Here is a 22,035-nt window from a genome sequence, read left to right as displayed (position 1 = left end):
TGTGCTTAAATTATGTTAAATGTAACGGGCTTTACTCACTTTGTTTGTTAAAACTTTGTTAATTTGTTGATATTTGAAATATATAAAAAGAGATCAAATAGGCGTTACAAAATATGTTAATAAAAATTTGTAAAACGAAAATTATTCTACAAGATTTCTCGACTTAAGAAGTTCAGTTAAATAAAATATTTGTTAATAAAATAAAATATTTATTAAAGCAAATAATAAAATTGGTGACTATTCCAATAAATTGGTGACCCCGATAAAAAAGAACATTCCTAGGCAGTTCCAGCCGAGGAACGACCTTATTTTCTGGCAAAAACATCAACAACTAATCGTTTTCTGCATTTACGCCAACGGATACAAATTCAAAAAAACCTATTTGTACAGCAGCAACCAGACCAATGGATAATTTTGCATACAAAAAATAGTTGCCGATTTCAAATACATATACCCCCTGCTTCACATAATACATACGGCCGTATTGTGACGAGCATATGTTTTATGGTCAATATACATGGTAATGTACTACGCTAATTACATAACATTTTAAAGAAAGAAAGTCTGGTGATTGGACGAGCTATTCATAGCTGATCCACGATTGTGAACTCCGCATCTTCAACAAATGAATGTTTCAAGTTTTAATCAACTGCAAGTATAATAATTTATTTACATCCGCAAGCATTCTTCGTCGTGAATCCATCATCATATGTTCCTGACCTTATGTAAAATTTACAAATTGTAAGTGATTAATAGGTATTTATACAATACTAGCACGACTATTTTAAGTAGAAGCTGTTGGCTATTTAGAAACTATTTGTGATTGTTCTCTTTTTATTTTTTACGACTAATTTATGTCGATATTGCGAAGTCCGATTATAACTAGAAATAGGAGTTTAATTAATTTATATCAACCGGTTGTGTCTTTAGAACAAAATCAACAACCGATCATATCTCTACAACAAAATCAACAACCGGTCATATCTCTACAACAAAATCAACAACCGGTCATGTCTCTAGAGCAAGATCAGAATTCTTCGCTCCCTTCTCAAATTTAGCATTCAAATTCCTCAGGTTTGAAACTACCCCTTTTTATACTCAGTTGAGCAGAGCTCACAGAGTATATTAAGTTTGATTGGATAACGGTTGGTTGTACATATATAAAGGAATCGAGATAGATATAGACTTCCATATATCAAAATAATCAGGATCGAAAAAAAATTTGATTGAGCCATGTCCGTCCGTCCGTCCGTCCGTCCGTCCGTCCGTTAACACGATAACTTGAGTAAATTTTGAGGTATCTTGATGAAATTTGGTATGTAGATTCCTGGGCACTCATCTCAGATCGCTATTTAAAATGAACGATATCGGACTATAATCACGCCCACTTTTTCGATATCGAAAATTTCGAAAAACCGAAAAAATGCGATAATTCATTGCCAAAGGCGGTTAAAGCGATAAAACTTGGCAGATGGGTTGAAGTTATGACGCAGAATAGAAAATTATTAAGATTTTGGACAATGGGCGTGGCACCGCCCACTTTTACAAGAAGGTAATTTAAAAGTTTTGCAAGCTGTAATTTGGCAGTCGTTGAAGATATCATGATGAAATTTGGCAGAAACGCTACTACTATTACTATATATGTGCTAAATAAAAATTAGCAAAATTGGATGAAGAACACGCCCACTTTTTAAAAAAATTTTTTTTTAAATTCAAATTTTAACAAAAAATTTAATATCTTTACTGTATATATGTAAATTAAGTCAAAATTCAACTCCTGTAATGATATGATGCAACAAAATACAAAAATAAAAGAAAATTTCAAAATGGGCGTGGCTCCGCCCATTTTCATTTAGTTTGTCTAGAATACTTTTAATGCCATAAGTCGAACAAAAATTTACCAATCCTTCTCAAATTTGGTAGGGACATAGACTCTATGAAGGTAACAGTTCTCTGTGAAAATGGGCGAAATCGGTGGAAGCCACGCCCAGTTTTTATACACAGTCCACCGTCTGTCCTTCCGGTCGGCCGTTAACACAATAACTTGAGCAAAAACCGATATATCTTTACTAAACTTAGCCCACCTACTTATCTGAACTCACTTTATCTTGGTATAAAAAATGGCCGAAATCCGACCATAACCACGCCCACTTTATCGATATCGAAAATTACGAAAAATGAAAAAAATGCCATAATTCTATACCAAATACGAAAAAAGGGATGAAACATGGTAACTGGATTGGTTTATTGACGCAAAATATAACTTTGGAAAAAACTTTTTAAAATGGGTGTGACACCTACCATATTAAGTAGAAGAAAATGAAAAAGTTCTACAAGGCGAAATCAACAGCCCTTGGAATCTTGGCAGGAATACTGTTAGTGGTATTGCATATATAAATAAATTAGCAGTACCCGACAGATGATTTTCTGGATCACCTGGTCCACATTTTGGTCGATATCTCGAGAACACCTTCACATCTACATCTAAGAGCCACTCGCTTTTAAAAGCCTCATTAATACCTTTAATTTGATATCCATATCGTACAAACACATTCTAGAGTCACCCCTGGCCCACCCTAATGGCGATATCTCGAAAAGGCGTCCACCTATAGACCTAATGCCCACTCCCTCTTAAAATGCTCAGTAACACCTTTCGTTTGATACCCATATCGTACAAACATTCTAGAGTCACCTCTGGCCCACCCTAATGGCGATATCTCGAAAAGGCGTCCACCTAAAGACCTAATGTCCACTCCCTCTTAAAATGCTCAGTAACACCTTTCGTTTGATACCCATATCGTACAAACATTCTAGAGTCACCCCTGGCCCACCCTATTGGCGATGTCTCGAAAAGGCCTCCACCTATAGACCTAATGCCCACTCCCTCTTAAAATGCTCAGTAACACATTTCGTTTGATACCCATATCGTACAAACATTGTAGAGTCATCCCTGGCCCACCCTAATGGCGATATCTCGAAAAGGCGTCCACCTATAGACCTAATGCCCACTCCCTCTTAAAATGCTCAGTAACACCTTTCGTTTGATACCCATATCGTACAAACACATTCTAGCGTCACCCCTGGCCCACCCTAATGGCGATATCTCGAAAAGGCGTCCACCTATAGACCTAATGCCCACTCCCTCTTAAAATTCTCAGTAACACCTTTCGTTTGATACCCATATCGTACAAACACATTCTAGCGTCACCCTGGCCCACCCTAATGGTGATATCTCGAAAAGGCGTCCACCTATAGAACTAAGGATTACTCCCTTACTCACGCATATCGTACAAACATTCTAGAGTCACCCTTGGTCCACCTTTATGGCGATATCTCGAAAAGGCGTCCACCTATAGAACTAAGGATTACTCCCTTTTAAAATACTCATTACCACTTTTCTTTTGATACCCATATCGTACAAACACATTCTAGAGTCACCCCTGGCCCACCCTAATGGCGATATCTCGAAAAGACGTCCACCTATAGACCTAATGCCCACTCCCTCTTAAAATGCTCCGTAACACCTTTCGTTTGATACCCATATCGTACAAACACATTCTAGCGTCACCCTGGCCCACCCTAATGGCGATATCTCGAAAAGGCGTCCACCTATAGATCCAAGGATTACTCCCTTTTAAAATACTCATTACCACCTTTCATTTGATACCCATATCGTACAAACACATTCTAGAGTCACCCCTGGCCCACCCTAATGGCGATATCTCGAAAAGACGTCCACCTATAGACCTAATGCCCACTCCCTCTTAAAATGCTCAGTAACACCTTTCGTTTGATACCCATATCGTACAAACATTATAGAGTCACCCCTGGCCCACACTAATGGCGATATCTCGAAAAGACGTCCACCTATAGACCTAATGCCCACTCCCTCTTAAAATGCTCAGTAACACCTTTCGTTTGATACCCATATCGTACAAACACATTCTAGAGTCACCCCTGGCCCACCCTAATGACGATATCTCGAAAAGGCGTCCACTTATAGACCTAATGCCCACTCCCTCTTAAAATGATCAATAACACCTTTCGTTTGATACCCACATCGTACAAACATTCTAGAGCCACCCCTGGCCCACCCTAATGGCAATATCTCGAAAAGGCGTCCACCTATAGACCTAATGCCCACTGCCTCTTAAAATGCTCAGTAACACCTTTCATTTGATTCCCATATGGTACAAACACATTCTAGAGACACCCCTGGTCCACCTTTATGGCGATATCTCGAAACGACGTCCACCTATGGAACTAAGGATCACTCCTTTTCAAAATACTCATTAACAGCTTTCATTTGATACCCATATCGTACAAACATATTCTAGAGTCACCCCTGGTCCACCTTTATGACGATTTCTCGAAAAGGCGTTCACCTAAAGAACTAAAGCCCATTCCCTTTTAAAATACTCATTACCGCCTTTCATTTGATACCCATATCGTACAAACACATTCTAGAGTCACCCCTGGTCCACCTTAATGGCGATATCTCGAAAAGGCGTCCACCGATAGACCTAAGGCCCACTCCCTCTTAAAATGCTCAGTAACACCTTTCATTTGATACCCATATCGTACAAACAAATTCTAGAGTCAGCCCTGGTCCACCTTTATGGCGATATCCCTAAATGGCGTCCATCCATAGAACTATGGCCTACTCTCTCTTAAAATACTCTTTAATACCTTCCATTTGATACACATGTCATACAACCACATTCCAGGGTTACCCTAGGTTCATTTTCCTACATGGTGATTTTCCTTATTTTGTCTCCATAGCTCTCAACTGAGTATGTAATGTTCGGTTACACCCGAACTTAGCCTTCCTTACTTGTTTATAATAAATATCCTCACCAATGGTTTATTTTAGCTGAGACTCAATTTCGTATTAAAAATATTACTAGCGAAATTTCCAAATATGAATATCTTATAATATCGCTATCACAGGATATGACTGCAACGGTTTTTGATATACAACCACATTCCAGGGTTACCCTAGGTTCATTTTCCTACATGGTGATTTTCCTTATTTTGTCTCCATAGCTCTCAACTGAGTATGTAATGTTCGGTTACACCCGAACTTAGCCTTCCTTACTTGTTTATAATAAATATCCTCACCAATGGTTTATTTTAGCTGAGACTCAATTTCGTATTAAAAATATTACTAGGGAAATTTCCAAATATGAATATCTTATAATATCGCTATCACAGGATATGACTGCAACGGTTTTTGATATCATACAGGCTATTAATGATAATTGGAATAATTCGGCCTCGACAGCATATTCTACACTGAAATAAGCTCTCTTAGAAAGAAATTCTCTTAGTGAATCTCAACGCTTAGAGTCCCTCCTGGCAGATCTAGACATAGGTGATAGAAAACCATCGGAATTTTATCGCACACTTAAACAAACAGCGGGACAATCAGACTCGATTTCAGACAAACTCATCATACAACTTTGGATTCGTAAATTACCAACACAAATACAAGTTTCACTTAAAACATTGCCTAATCCAGACATAAAGACATTATTAAACATGGCAGATTCAATCTATGAAATCATTCTGTCAAGTAGGCAAGGTCATGTGCAAGCAATATCTTCATCAACATCTGAGCAAAATGACCACCTTAGTCGCTTAGAAAAACAAATTCAAACATTAACAGATACTATACAAAAACTTAGTGTTCAGAAAAAGTTTTCATTTCGGTCAAGGTCTAGGTCTCGATCTAAGTCGAAGCCAAGACAGTTATCATCATCAGGTTTGTGTTGGTATCATGAGAAATTTTCGGAAAAGGCCAATAAATGTATCTAACCCTGTAGATACTACTGTAAAAGCAACGAACAGTAGCATTTTTCCTTCTAGTCGCTTATTTGTTTTTGACCCAAATACTAAGTTAACATTTTTAATTGATTCTGGTGCAGACATTAGCGCCATTCCGAAATCATTTTGTTCCAAAGTTTCGAAGGTACCAACACAAGTTCTTTCCGCAGCGAATGACACAAACATAGATGTTTTTGGATCAAAACTATTTACATTAACTTTAAATTTACGTCGTAATTTTCCACATTTATTTTACATTGCTGAAATCACAGAGCCAATTATTGGTGCTGATTTCTTAAATAAATATGGTCTTGTAATAGACATCAAATCCCAAAATCTTATTGACCCAAAAACCAATATAAAGGTTTCAGGAGTCCTTTCAAAGAAACAATTTCCTACGCCAAAATTTTTTAACATTGGTTCTAACTGGGGTGATATATTGAAAGATTTTCCAGCTCTTCTCAATGAAATAGATTTTAATCTCCATGTTAAACACAATGTTGTCCATCGTATCATAACAAAGGGTCATTTGCCTATCCACAAAGCTAGACGACTTCATCCTGCAAAGCTTAAGATTGCTAAAGAAGAGTTCGATTTTATGTGTCAGAAAGGAATCTGTCGTCCGTCTTCATCACCATGGTCGTCACCTCTGCACATGGCGCCTAAAGGAGACCTTGTGGGGACTATAGGAAAGTAAATGCAATAACAACTCCAGACAGATATCCTATTTTCCATATTCAAGACATTTCAAATTTTCTTGAAGGGTGTATAATTTTCTCAAAGATAGATATTTGTCGTGTTTATCATCACATTCCTATAGCAGAAGAGGACATTCATAAAACAGCAATCATAACCCCCTTCGGTTTGTTCGAATTTCCGACTATGCCTTTTGGTCTGCGTAATTCGGCGCAAACATTCCAGCGCTTAATGCACTAAGTAGTTAGAGGTTTTGACTTTGTGTATGTCTATCTTGATGATATTTTGATCTTCAGCAAATCTCATGAGGAACACAAGTCACATATTCGTAGTCTTTTTAAGCGATTAGTTGAATTTGGCGTCAGGGTTAAGGCTTCTAAGTGTATTTTTGGAGTTAAAGAACTAATTTTTCTTGGTCATAAAATTTCCCTTAATGGGATTAGACCTAATAAAGAAAAGGTTCAAGCTATTACAGAGTTTCCAGCTCCTACATCAATCAAGCAGCTACAAAGATTTTGAGGTATGGTTAATTTCTATCATCGTTTCATTCCAAATCTTGCAAAAATTTTGTCTCCCTTATATACACGTCTTACAAATTTACAGAAGATAATTACAAAGGGTAAGGAGTTTAAATGGTCCCAAGAGTGTGAAACGGCATTCAAATCTGCAAAGTTATCATTGTCAAATGCAACATTATTGGCATTTCCAAAAGCAGACGCCCCATTTTCTATTAGCACGGATGCTTCAAACACAGCATTAGGGGGTGTTTCACAGCAATATGTTAATAACCAGTGGCAGCCTTTGTCATTTTTCAGCAAAAAACTGAACCCAGCTCAAATAAAGTATTCCACCTTCGACAAAGAACTTTTAGCTATTTACGAAGCAGTTAAACAGTTTCAATATTTTGTTGAAGGCCGAGATTTTTTTGTTCTTACGGATCATAAACCCCTTACAACAGCTCTTTTCACAAAAACTGAACGATCTCTCAGGCAAGCTCGCCAATTGGATTTCATTTCGCAATTCACTGGAGATATTCGATACATTAAAGGCAGTGATAATATTGTTTCAGATTCATTATCGCGACCAGGAATAGATTCTGTTAAATTGGATATTCCTTACTTTGAAACTTTTGTTAAAAAGCAAGAAATCGATGAACAGCTTAAACACTTAACAGCTAATCAATCGGAAAGTTCATCTTATCAATTAAGACAAATAGAATTTTCCCCTGGCAAGATCTTTTGGTGTGATTTGTCTACTAGCATATGCCGACCTTACGTCCCTTCCACTGTTCGAAAGAAAATATTTAATTTAATTCATGATATTTCCCACCCTAGTATTAGATCAACTCGGAAGAAAGTCACTCGTTTATATTTTTGGCCTAAAATTAATAAAGAGATAAATGAATGGTCTAAGCAATGTTTACAATGCCAAAAATGTAAAGTTGGCAGACACACGAAATCTCAGTTAGAAAAGATTCCCATACCCCCTGGTCGTTTCGAACATATACATATAGACTTGGTTGGACCTTTACCACCATCCAATGAGTACCGATACATTTTGTCAGTAATTGATCGTTTTTCAAGGTGGCCAGAAGCTTATCCTTTAAAGGACATTGACTCTAAAACTGTTGCTCAGTGTTTGGTAAGGGAATATTTCTCTAGATTTGGTGTGCAAACTTTTATCACAACAGATCAAGGTTCTCAGTTTGAGTCCAAGTTGTTTCGCGAGCTCTGTAATTTTCTAGGTACTATAAGAACTAGGACATCACCCTACCATCCCCAAACAAATGGGATGGTAGAGCAATTTCATAGGACACTAAAGACTTCAATAAGATGTTCTAACAATTCTGTTAAATGGACAGAACAATTACCATTAATTTTGCTAGGTCTTAGAACCACGTTCAAAGAGGAAATTCGTGGTACTCCAGCTGAAATGCTCTATGGTGAGAATATTAAAGTTCCAGGAGCAATTTTTCCAACCAATCATGGCACCACAAATAGTGATCCATTAAATTTTGTTAACAAAATTCGTGATTATTTTGAAAATATTCGTTCCGAGGAAAAAGAACCTATTAAAATTACGTCGTATGTTCCTACTGATTTGAAGTCCTGCTCACACGTTTTTATTAGAATAGACAGGACGAAAAAAGGATTGGAACCACCATATGAAGGTCCATTTCCTGTGATTAGACGCTTTAGAAAAACATTCTTGGTGCGGAAAAACAATAGTAATATAAATATTTCAATCGATAGGCTAAAGCCAGCTTATATTTTTTCGGAAAACAAAAAGATGGTAGATTTCAATTTACAAAATTTTCACTTAAATTTCTTTTTGTTTTGGGGAGGGGGTAATGTAACGGCTTTACTCACTTTGTTTGTTAAAACTTTGTTAATTTGTTGATATTTGAAATATATAAAAAGAGATCAAATAGACGTTACAAAATATGTTAATAAAAATTTGTAAAACGAAAATTATTCTACAAGATTTCTCGACTTAATTAATAATAAAATTGGTGACTATTCCAATATTAAACATTATGTTAAAATTTGTGGTGTGGTGAAAGTGACCTACTGGAATTTTGTGAAGCTCCGCTGCTTTCCACTGAAGTTCGCGCATGCACATCTTTATCTTCAAAAATGTTTTCAATGGGCAAGTTACTTAAGCTGCGACTGAATAACAGTAGATGTCCCAAAAAATTAAGCAGAGTTTCTTATACGCAACACAAAAATAAAATAAAAATATAAAACTGATTCCTGTTGGCAGTATTTTTTTTTTCTCAGTCACAGTCACGGTTAAGCCGCTGTGACTGACAACTTGTGGTTCGAGAAATCATTCATTCGCTCAAGCAGTCAAGTGTGACGTATGTGCGCAGAACGAAGCAATTTTGAGCTCGTGAATGCGCAGTCTTTTGTGGGTGATTTGTGGAAAAATCAGTAACACGTACGTTTGTTTCAGCAACTTGCTTCTTTTGGGCAACGATACTGCGGGAACGCTCGTTCAATGTAAAGGACCGAGTACATGGGATTTTTGATGGATGCATCATGAAGCTGACAGATTTGATGATTGCATGCAGCATCGAAAATCAATTTCTTATCTCTTTGATCAACTTTGCCGCTCGGTGCCGCGTCGTGTAGTGCTGCTGACACTAGGTATGAGTTGATTCATAAGAACACATGTTAAGAATATTTTGCCATGTAGTATCCTCTGCTTTATGCGAGATATACAATACATCTATGCGCGTAGTGGGGGTACCTTAACTTTTGTCTTATATTTGCATAACACAAACTTTGTGCAGCAAAATAGAGGTGCGTCCACATAAGCTAACAATACTACAACTTGCTTCGCTTTGCATTTAATAAACTGTGATAATTGCCGCATCGCTTCGCCTGTCAAACGAGTTTTTTTTTTTTAATATATGTTTGCACCAACGGGAAATTTGTGGAATATAAAGCGAAGCAAAAAGTTGGGATATTGTCAACTTATGGCGCGATTAAAGCATATCAACATGGTGGGAGTTGCTTATAAATCTTGCCTGACATTCAAGCTGTCAAAACGTCAAAGCGTTCATGTGATTTTGTTTTACAACCGGCATGAATTTGTCATTTTTATACTCGAGTGCTTTGTACCACTGATGACCTGATACGAAACATTCATTCTCTCTCAATTCGTTTCCTGGAATGGGGATTGAAATCAGCTGTCTGTGCATTCAATTGTAAACAAAAGTTCATTCGTTTCCAAGAATGGGTCTTGAAATCAGATGGTTATAGAGTTGCCTAAAATACGCAAAAAAAAACTCCATGAAATCCGTTCGGTTTCATTATTTTCAAATAAATCAGCAATTAAGCTGATAAAAACTTATTAAAATTTATAAAAAAGGCAAAGTTTTGTAGAAATATTTTGTGGTAGATAAGTGAAAAAATATGAAATAATATATTTCGATTGCGTTGCTTTGCTTTGTTGCTCTGGCACCGCCATAAGATAACAATGAACGGCTAGTCCCTTTTTTCACTTTGATGCGACCAAAACGTTTATCCCTACAAGACAGGTACCCGTTCCCTATTCGATTACTTAATCGTCACCAATAACTTGTTCACCAATTATCGTCTTAATGACTTTTACATTGCTGTCGTGAAAAAGGTAACGCATGCGCTCTCTCAAAATAGTGTACGTGTGACTCACTCTCTCGCTCTTACCTATTGTGTTTTCGACATTCCTTCTCGCTCGATGTTATTTACATTTTTAAGTTACTTCATCAGTTATGTTTTCGTTATCGCTAACCAAAACATATACAACAACAACAACACGGGTAACTGACCTATCGGTTACCCGTATCGGTTACCTTCTGTCAATTCGCTTTTTATATGAATGAAACGCGTCCTTTTTGTTTAAATAATATTTAATTCATAAATAATGCATGTTTAAAATAATTTTTACATTTAAAATCATGTCCTATTATTCTAGTAATATTTACATATTTGCATTTTTATATTCATAAACTATATAAATACACTATTCATGCGGTGGTGGTGTTGCTCATTATCAGTTTACAGAGTCATATTAGTTTGGTAGGTATAGTAAGATCAGACGTAGCGGAATATACGCAGCATGTCAGGAGCATCACCACAATCCAAATAAGCACTGTAATTCATTTCGTCATTATAAATAACTTGTAGATGCCACATAGGTGTAACCATACTCTGAGGATATTTCCGTTCAGATCTTGTAGTGTACAACGAGCAAACTTTTCATAAACATGCACACGTAAACTTGTATTTGTTCTAAATTCTTCACCACATTCGAAAAAAGATGTTCTTTTATCCATTGTTTTCTCATGTTCCTGTGTTTGCGTAGGTACCATTGTGATGCAAGTTCTTGATTACAATATGGACAAACAGTTAATTCTAGACTTTTCGTTGTTACATCAATTGTTTCAGCGTGTTGTGCATGTATACTAAAATTCATACTTGAATGTGCTTTAGTCCCAATGGCATAATTTACATTTTAAATACTGACTATTGGGCATATGAGAAATCTCATGGTCCAATAATTTGTTGAAGCTTGGTGTAGCTGTATGAAAATCCCACAATTTTTAAATTGTAAATGTTCTAGCTTCTCTAGACGATGCATAAAGTAGAATGGCGTTGGCTATCTTCACCTGGTATATATTGATATTCGGGCGAATAAACAAATGGACCACTTATAATTGCACACCTCAAGTGCATTCGCATACATATGTTGCATATGTGAAACATATAACGATGTACCAGTGGCTTTTTATGCAGCTGACGCTGGATGAAGCATTGGATTTTGTGTTGCAAAGTTGGCGACATATGTTGCTGTTGATGGATGCGCATATTGCGAATATGTTGGTGGTTCACTTGTAATTAATTGATTAGAAGTTTCAACTTGTTGCGATTCTTGTTGTTGCTGCTGGCTGCTGATGTGGTGTTAACGTCTGTTGTACAAAATTTATTGTTGGTGTTGTTATGGTGCTGGAAAGCCTTCCGATATTGAAAGTCGTTGATTAGTGTAATCTCCACGTAGTGAACTACTCCCACGGCTGCGTCCCCGGTAACTATTACATTTGAAGGCCCTTAAGTTACAGGCATAGTTGACATCGCTTACATAACCGGTTGACTCTAAAGTAAAAACCAAAACAAAATATTAGAATCAGTGTTAATGAATAACATGTTTAAAGTAAGCTCTTACAACAACGTGATTGGCGGCTACATCCTGGAGTGCAGGATAGTGGTTCACTAGTCATTAATTGATTAGAAGTTTCAACTTGTTGCGATTCTTGTTGTTGCTGCTGGCTGATGATGTGGTGTTAACGTTTGTTGTACAATTTATTCGGGTGATTGCACATATTGTTGGTGTGTTATGGTGCTGGAAAACCTTCCGATATTGAAAGTCCTTGATTAGTGTAATCCCCACGTAGTGAACCACTCCTGTGACCGCGTCCGCGGTAACTATTACATCTGAAGGCGCTTAAGTTACAGGCATAGCTGACATCGCTTATATAACAGGTTGACCCTAAAGTAAAAACCAAAACAAAATATTAGAATCAGTGTTTATGAATAACATATTTAAAATGAGCTCTTACAACAACGTGATCGGTGGCTACATCCCCGTGAAAGTAGTGTGGTGTTCCTCCTTGTATAAACGTAGATACTGGATGTGCTCAACCGTGTAGTTTTCTTCTAATTTGAGCAAATCTATGTTCTTACAGCCACAGCTGGAATATTTGGGATATTTCTATCCTCACATCGTCAAAATCAAATTACCTAGAATGAAAAAGAAACTCATATCAGTAAGAATAGATTAAAAGTTTTTAATATAAGCAGAAAAGTGTTCCATAAATAGGGCTCCACACATAGCACTTTCCAAAGGCACAAGAGAAATTTCAGATAACTAGAATCAGGACCTGGTAAAGTAACTTCAAAGGCGATTTAGTCGCCACTACTTCGTATGCGCATTTCTCTGCGCTCCCTTTCGGCATGCATCATCAATTTCGTCATTACTATAAAGGCCATCTTGCTCACAGCAATCCAACAATCTATGTGTCCGCAAATTCGTGGAACTAAATTCCTAATGGAAGGTTCCTCTCCAAAAACTCTGTTTACAGACAGTCCTTCGCCGTGAAAACGAGGACAGTGAAATATTACATGTTCTGCGCTTTCCAATTCGGACGGACAGCTTGGACAGAAAGGATCCTCCTCTATCCCACGCTTATTTAGATATTCCTTGAAGCCACCGTGCCCGCTCAATATCTGTGTGAGATGGTAATTTAGTTTGCCGTGTTTTCGCTCGTACCATTCCGCTATATTCCGGACTAGCATGAAGGTCTAGTGCTCTTTTCTCGAATCTTCCCACAGTTCTCGCCACCTAACTATTGTTCGTGACCTTGCGCTTTTCTTAGCATCTTCAGATGGTCGGCTGAATCCAATGGCATACAGATCGGCCATTTCACCTGAAAGTAGATCTACTGGGATTTTCCTGGATAAAACATGGATCGCGTCGTCGGAACAGCACATGCTATTCGTATAGCAGTAATGCGGTAGGCTGCTAGTATATCTTTTTGGTGGACCATTTTAGATCTGTGCCATACTGGTGCTGCATATAATATTATAGAGCTGGTTACGTTGGATAATAGCTGACGGGTAGCTTCGCTTGGGCCGCCGATGTTGGGCATTATTCGCGTTAGGGTTCCACTAACTCTAGAAACTTTGTCCCACACCGCCCTGAAGTGCTCCCTAAAAGTTAGTTTTGAGTCAATGATTACTCCTAGATATTTCAAGGAGGGCTTTGAATTTATTTGATAATCTCCTATGGTTAGGACCAACTCATCCACAGTCCGCTTTGAGCTCATCAGAACCACTTCTGTCTTATTGCTAGCCATCTCCAGCCCCGTGTTCGTCAACCACTCCTTTATTCCTCCCACGGCGTCATTACATAATGCTTGGAGCAGATCAAGTTTCTTGGCCACTGCTACTACGACAATATCATCTGCATAGCCGACAATTTCCGTGCCTCCGGGAAGGTCGATTTCTAGCACCCCGCCATACATCGCATTCCAAAGAGTTGGACCTAGAACAGATCCCTGAGGGGCATTTACTAGCAGAAGGGAGGGAAAAGAGAGAACACTGGCGCAATATGCCAGGCCTGAGTCAATCTAAGTTACTGTTAGGGGGTTACAGCACAACTCGATATAGGGCATTAATAGGCCTCTCAAAAAGATTACCTAAGAACCCCAACGTCTATTCTTACAAGACACTGTAGACTGAACAGTCACATGCAAAAGCTGGGTATAGTATCGAACAACACATACAGATGTGATAGATCAGCAGACGGTGGACCATATCCTTCTAGATTACGGCGCAATTTCAAGACGTAGGGCTAAGTTTATGGGCTCACCATGGCCAGAGCATTCCCACATTTAATCCCTCAAGCAAAGAACACTGCTGGGGTTCATCAAGGAAGTCGGCCAGGATGAGGTGCTGTGAAGGAGATGTGCAAGTCACTGTGCAATCCTCAATAAATGATCTATCTATCTACGTTCCGGTAACAAGCACCATTGTGGTACTAGCCCCACCATCTCGGGAACTATTGATATGACTACATTAAACCTTCTAGGGATTGAATATTAATAATGCCGGCAATGCGAAAGTCTGCTAAAATGTACCATTCTCAATGGAATGCTCGATATATAATTTTCCACGTTTTAAAACAGTGATGAAAAGAGCAAAATTTACAATAATTTTAACTGGATGTGGGTAGTAAGGTGTTGATGTCCTCTCTTAACGCAATGTAATGACAACTGCGATGCAGGGAAAATGACAAAAATCTTGCAAATCTACTAATTATAATTAATTTTTCCTCCCCTTCTATGCAGTTCTATGCATACATACATATGTATTTTTCTCTCCAAACGCTAATTAAAAAAATTAATTGGTTTTCACATCAACTTCGAACTCTGTCGTATTTGCATTCTTCAGTTGATTATCAACAAAAGCATGACAAATTATCACTAAAAAATTCATACATTTTGCTTATATATTTAATATGGTAGCCAATTCACTTACCCTTTCTGGTGCGATGATTCCTGGACAAACGGGCCTGACTAGACGCGATTTTTTTTGCCTTAAGAGAGCGTGCTTAACGCGAACCCTATCATGTTATGGCACACCTTTGGTGATGCAAAAAATCAAAGAAATTTCTGCTTCTAATGCTACTACGATAGCAGAAGCAGCTCCCGGTGCCGCAACATAAATAACAGTTGCATGCCGATCAGTTGCCTTTTTTGCTCCGGCTACCTATTCAGTTTTAATTCACATTACATTATCTACTATTGCAATTTTTAATCACTACAAATCAATATAAATTACCGAAGCAAATACTGGAAAACCAAGATGCGTAGTTCCACCCTTTTTTAGGGAAACACATCCAACCAGTTTGGTACCGTATTCCAAAGCATGTTGTTGTAAAGTACCTTGTTTTTGTAGATTTCCTCTGATTTTGGCATATTCTGAGCTGAATCGCAACCCGGCGGAGATGCTATCGGCAGCGATTTAGTTTAGCACCCCCCGAGTTCGGGGTTAAACTTGGTATCAAATGAAAGAGGGAGTTCTCCCGATCACAAATATATATAACTTAAAGTGCGCAGACTTATAGTTTACGAGTTATTTGATGTTAAAGTTTGCAAATTTAGCAAATTTCTATAGCACTCTCACTTACAATTTACACATCTTTCAAAACCTTTATGCTCATAAATATCTATATAAATTGGCGACGATACACTTACATTTCATTTTAGTATATTTCACATATAATTCTTGCATTGTTTTTACTTAATTTAAATGTTTTTATTAAATAAATCGCGCTTTTGTAGCAACATTCACATTTATGTATGTATATATTTTATCGATGACATTACAAAGCTGTGCTGCCACATCAACAAAGAAAAAACAAATATAAATATTAACGTGCCATCTTTCAGTTAAGAAAGAAAAAGGAAAATATATATTTTTACTACTATGCGGAAGGACATCACCGTGGCGGTAGCCACGGTTATACCACACACCCGGACTTGGCATGGCGTAGCCCAGGGTTATTTTAAATAAGCGCGGCCGAAGGCCGCCTACGCGGAAAGGTGTTCTACGCAGAATTACTGTGCATGGCGCAGCCGGTGTTGGATCGGCTAACATAACAATAAACATAAGAGTTATAAGGTAATATGCGGAAGAAAATCACCGTGGCGGTAGCCACGGTTATACCACACACCCGGACTTGGCATGGCGTAGCCCAGGGTTATTTTAAATAAGCGCGGCCGAAGGCCGCCTACGCGGAAAGGTGTTCTACGCAGAATTACTGTGCATGGCGCAGCCGGTGTTGGATCGGCTAACATAACAATAAACATAAGAGTTATAAGGTAATATGCGGAAGGACATCACCGTGGCGGTAGCCACGGTTATACCACACACCCGGACTTGGCATGGCGTAGCCCAGGGTTATTTTAAATAAGCGCGGCCGAAGGCCGCCTACGCGGAAAGGTGTTCTACGCAGAATTACTGTGCATGGCGCAGCCGGTGTTGGATCGGCTAACATAACAATAAACATAAGAGTTATAAGGTAATATGCGGAAGGACATCACCGTGGCGGTAGCCACGGTTATACCACACACCCGGACTTGGCATGGCGTAGCCCAGGGTTATTTTAAATAAGCGCGGCCGAAGGCCGCCTACGCGGAAAGGTGTTCTACGCAGAATTACTGTGCATGGCGCAGCCGGTGTTGGATCGGCTAACATAACAATAAACATAAGAGTTATAAGGTAATATGCGGAAGGACATCACCGTGGCGGTAGCCACGGTTATACCACACACCCGGACTTGGCATGGCGTAGCCCAGGGTTATTTTAAATAAGCGCGGCCGAAGGCCGCCTACGCGGAAAGGTGTTCTACGCAGAATTACTGTGCATGGCGCAGCCGGTGTTGGATCGGCTAACATAACAATAAACATAAGAGTTATAAGGTAATATGCGGAAGGACATCACCGTGGCGATAGCCACGGTTATACCACACACCCGGACTTGGCATGGCGTAGCCCAGGGTTATTTTAAATAAGCGCGGCCGAAGGCCGCCTACGCGGAAAGGTGTTCTACGCAGAATTACTGTGCATGGCGCAGCCGTTGTTGGATCGGCTAACATAACAATAAACAAAAGAGTTATAAGGTAATATCAGCTCGTTCACGAATGCAAAAAAGAGCTTTTTCCAATTTTTGGTAAATAAAGACTAGAAAAGTTAAAGATATATATACATCAGATGAAAGATATTTTTATAAGTTATTTTTCGATTCTGCACTTGTTCCGTTTTTTAGATGTGGCAGCACAGCTTTGTAATGACATCAATAAAATATATATATACATAAATGTGAATGTTGCTACAAAAGCGCGATTGATTTAATAAAAACTTTTATATTAAGTAAAAACAATGCAAGAATTATATGTGAAATATACTAAAATGAAATTTAAGTGTATCGTTGCCAATTTATATAGATATTTATGTGCATAAAGGTTTTGAAAGATGTGTAAATTGTAAGTGAAAGTGCTATAGAAATTTGCTAAATTTGCAAACTTTAACATCAAATAACTCGTAAACTATAAGTCTGCGCACTTTAAGTTATATATATTTGTGATCGGGAGAACTCCCTCTTTCATTTGATACCAAGTTTAACCCCGAACTCGGGGGGTGCTATTCTAAAATTTTCCCATCGGGTACGTTCCGGGAACCATTAAGGTACTAGCCCGACCATATCGGGAGCGATTTAGTTGACATAAAACCTTGTAGGCCATCCCGTCGATTCTATACAACTTAATATGGTAAAGATTTAAAAGACGGTGCACCACCCAATTTTTATCAAAAATTATCAAACGTGGAATCAAAAGGCGCGCCTCGAGCTCCGTTTTTATTATTATTTTATATTTTTAAATTAGGTGGTGTACCGTCTTGTAAAACGCTACCCTTAATATTATTTTGGGCGCAGGCCGCCAACGCAAAAAGATGGTCTCTGCAGCAATATCTTTAATTTCCGTCACATGTCACAACTCAAATTAACTTAATGTTATTTTGGGCGAAGGTCGCCAACGCAAAAAGGTGTTCTCTGCAACAACATTTTTAATTTCCGTCACATGTCACAACTAAAAGCACAAGATATTTTTCGTTGTAAACAATTTATATTTTTTTGCGTTTCAATGTTTTCCGGAATAATTAATGAACTGTCATTTCGATGACAGCATGAAACGTCGATGTGTTAGTGGAGAGCGAAAAAAGCTTTGAATGTGTTGGTGAACTGGTTACCTCCGTCTTGTAGGGATGTACATACATGTGTATATCCACATACAATAAAAAACGCAAAAAATGTATAAGAAATTACGAAATTAGATCACTTGGGGAAGTATCTGCGTTTTCGTCCGCAAAAGGCTATTAATTAAACATGTTGCGTTAACCTATACGTATACCTACAATTTATATCAGCTGTCAAAAATGGAATGTCGCGACGCTCCACAAAAACATGACCTTTATGCATCCATTTACATCAATGCGAAGACTAAGAAGCTGACTTTTATATCAATCGAAAGTTGCTACCAAAACCAGTTTGGTGTGCAGCCCTTCGATGAAAGGTATTGTCACTGATAAATTTTCCACGGATGAAAAACTTATTTTTTTCTTCGGATTTGTAATCCTGACAAAAATTCGAGTTTTTTGATATCCCATTTGACAATCTTGAGTAAATTTAGGTAAAATCATAAATTAGACCTTTACCCTGTCAAATACCCCAAAGTTATTCTGAAATGCCCAAATTTGATTTTGAGTATGATGGCATCTATGGCCAATATTATAAAAAATGCACATTTTCACGCGCTCTCAGAGAGCGAGAAGTTTCATATGAGGTCATCAGTGCTTTGTACACAGAGTATATTAACTTTGATTGTGTAACGGTTAGTTGTACAGGTATAAAGGAATTGACATAGATTTAGATATCAAAATCATCAGTATCGAAGAAAAAATTTGATTGAGCCATGTCCGTCCGTCCGTCCGCCCGTCTGTCCGTTAACACCGATAACTTGAGTAAATATTAAGGTATCTTTACCAAATTTGGTACACGAGCTTATCTGGACCCAGAATATATTGGTATTGAAAATGAGCGAAATCGGATGATTTAAATATATGTAATAATAACGCAAAAAAGCAAGAAAAATTAAAAATTAGTAAAAAAAATCCGTTGTATGACAAGAAACTACTATGTAGATTAGTATTATATACTTAATTACAGTCAATACAAAAAAAGCCCCCCCTCCCCCACCCCCCTGGAACCACGCATGTTTATATCAATGGTATTTCATTTTCCCAAGTGTATTTATAACAATAAATAGGAAAACTTCAAGTTTCAAAAAATGGGTGTGGCACCGCCCCTTTTGCGACTAAGCAATTTTCTATGTTTCGGGGGCCATAACTTGAAAGAAAAATTAACGGATCGTAATAAAATTTGGTACAAAAATTTTCCCTATAGCAGGAAATATTTCTAGAAAAAATGGACGAGATCGATTAAAGACCACGCCCACTTTTATGTTAAAGATTTTTAAAAGGGTCTTAGACGAAAATAATAAGCTATATCTTAGCGAAAAAGAGCTTTGTATCAATAGAATTTTACTTTCTCAATTAAATTATAACATTAAATTGGAAAACACTAAAATGTTTGAAAATGAGTGGGGCATAGCCCCTTTTATGACTAAGCAATTTTCTATGTTACGGGAGCCATAACTCGAAGAAAAATTAACATATCGTAATGAAATTGGGTACACAGATTTTCCCTATGGCAGGAAATATTTCTAGTAAAAATGGACGGGATCGGTTAAAGACCACGGCAACTTTGATATAAAACAATTTTAAAAGGGTCGTAGACTAGTATAATAAGCTATAACTTATCAAAAAATATTTTTGAATCTATGATATTTCACTTATCAAGTTTTATTGTAAGAGGAAATGAGGAGACATTTTTTTTAAACGGGCGGTGCCACGTGTTATGTAGAAAAGTAATTTATCTGAAATGAAATGTACAATTGAAGCTCACGCTGAGTATATAATGTTCGGTTACACCCGAACTTAGACACTTTCACTTGTTGTTACTAGTATTACTGGTCTGGTAATAAGAATTTCAGCAGGCTAGAATAAAAGCGATTGTTATAGCAGCGTTCATTGTTTTTATTTTATAAATAGCTTAACACTGAATGGATAAATGCCCAGGTTAATATTTATCACATCATTCTATATCAATTGGTGGAGTAATTCGTTGTGTGGGAGCATCAAAGTCATCCTGTTCGTCACAAGCATTTGAGCTTTTATCATGTTCTCCAGCATCATAGTCCATTTGCACGCCTTCAAAGTTCGTAGCACCAGAACTATTTTTCGCATTCCCATCTTGAGATTGTCTATCGTGACAGTCGATTCTCTTTTCCATCTTTTCAATTTTCTGCTGAAGATTTAAGATTTTATACTTTTTTGTATTCAGCAAAACTAAAAACTTGTTTAACATTTTTTGTTTCCATTCTTCCTTTTCCCGCAATATTTCTTCGACTTCTTCCACCAGATTTGCAACAGTTTCATTTGATTTCTCAGTTTCACTTCCGTTTCTACTATGATCAATTATATTTAAAGCAATATCCAACATTTCATAGTTCTTTTCAGCTTCGCTAAGCTTTATTTCCAAATACTCTTTGCAAAATTCCTCATTTTTGTTTACCATAAGAACTTTCCTTTCTGTATCCAGTTCGATTTCAAATCCAGGCATGGCGATATTAGTTGTCAGAACATTTTTGCACTCTATCTGAAAGTCATTCAATGGTATTTCAAGATCTACTGCAGCCTCCTCAAAATCCTTTGCCACCAACTGCCCCTTATAATATAATTTTGTGATGGAGTCCTTTAGATATAAGTTAACAATATCTTCTTGCCACTCACTGTGTAAAAAAATATAATGTTTATGGTCCGTTTGTGAGCTTTTAAGCAATAGCTTTTTTAAATAAGTCGAGTTCATTGTTTTCTACAAATACTTGACATTTAAAAAAATTACCAAGTGCGCGTTTGATTAACGATTTGGTTGTGAAATTACAGATCAAAGCAAAGAGGAAAACAATAAACAGCTGACTTTTTCAAAATCAGCTATCGATTTCAATATTCGATATTATCCTCATACAGTGTTTAAACAGTACACACTTCAGTTGAATGCCATTTAATTCTATCACTGAGAACAAATTCAACCCAGCTAAAAATGTTACTTTTTCCAGCGCTCAGGCCAAGTTCATGAAAGTTCAGTCATCATCCCTTCTTTAAATAACCAACTGCAATTAGAACCGTATACAATTATTGCAGGTTTTCAGGAGGGCTATATTTTAAGTATGTGCAGTCCTTGCTGGAGAAGTATGATTCGTTATTTCTTAACAAGATCTCGCATCCAAAAATGAGAGAGCAAAAAAATCATAGTTGGCTGGGAAATAAATTTCACGGCGTGACGTCCCGCTTTTGACAACATGTTTCGTTCCTGACGCAGTGTTCAGACTTTATTCCAATCGGAGTATTTTGCTCCGCTCTTACATTTTATATCTCAAAGGTTTATTTGGGTCGAGTTGAAAAGTAAATAGCAGAGCTATAAAACTGTGCAATGATTTGATATTTTAAATCATTGATTTAAGAATGCTTCTTCTTCATTCATTCATCCTTTGCTAAAGAATGTGGCTTAAAAGTACATCCATTCTTCATTCAGTAGTGGAAAAAAAGAATGCACCTCTTAACTCATTCGAAGAAAGAATGAAGTAATTGAATGAAACACAAACATTTTTCAACACAGAATAAGCATTCAAATGAATGCAGTATTTGCTGAGTGTGCACACACTTTTCTAGTACCAATCAATTATGAAAAATGTGGTAAATGCACAGAACCCGCTCAAATATCACATGGT

The 22,035-nt window shown here is 37.5% G+C and overlaps 1 protein-coding gene and 1 long non-coding RNA gene across 2 annotated transcripts; both read right to left on the bottom strand.

The window, feature by feature from the left end:
• Positions 1–10,900: 10,900 nt before the first annotated feature.
• On the bottom strand, positions 10,901–16,009 carry LOC137252742 (uncharacterized). Its single transcript, XR_010953657.1, has 5 exons — positions 15,408–16,009; positions 15,105–15,335; positions 12,626–12,806; positions 12,232–12,555; positions 10,901–12,161 (listed from the first exon to the last, which is right to left on the bottom strand). It is a non-coding gene; the product is annotated as an uncharacterized lncRNA (long non-coding RNA).
• A 4,248-nt stretch (positions 16,010–20,257) lies between these two features.
• Positions 20,258–21,207, bottom strand: LOC137233764 (uncharacterized). Its single transcript, XM_067757106.1, has one exon. It carries the CDS (start codon positions 21,111–21,113, stop codon positions 20,340–20,342), a length of 774 nt encoding a protein of 257 aa, XP_067613207.1. The 5' UTR covers positions 21,114–21,207; the 3' UTR covers positions 20,258–20,339.
• Positions 21,208–22,035: the final 828 nt, after the last annotated feature.

The sequence above is a fragment of the Eurosta solidaginis genome, chromosome 5 (genome assembly GCF_040869045.1).
Source record: "Eurosta solidaginis isolate ZX-2024a chromosome 5, ASM4086904v1, whole genome shotgun sequence".
NCBI classification, from domain to species: Eukaryota; Metazoa; Arthropoda; class Insecta; order Diptera; family Tephritidae; genus Eurosta; species Eurosta solidaginis.
Note: the sequence above shows the minus strand (reverse complement) of the source record. Positions and strands in the feature narration are given on the sequence as shown.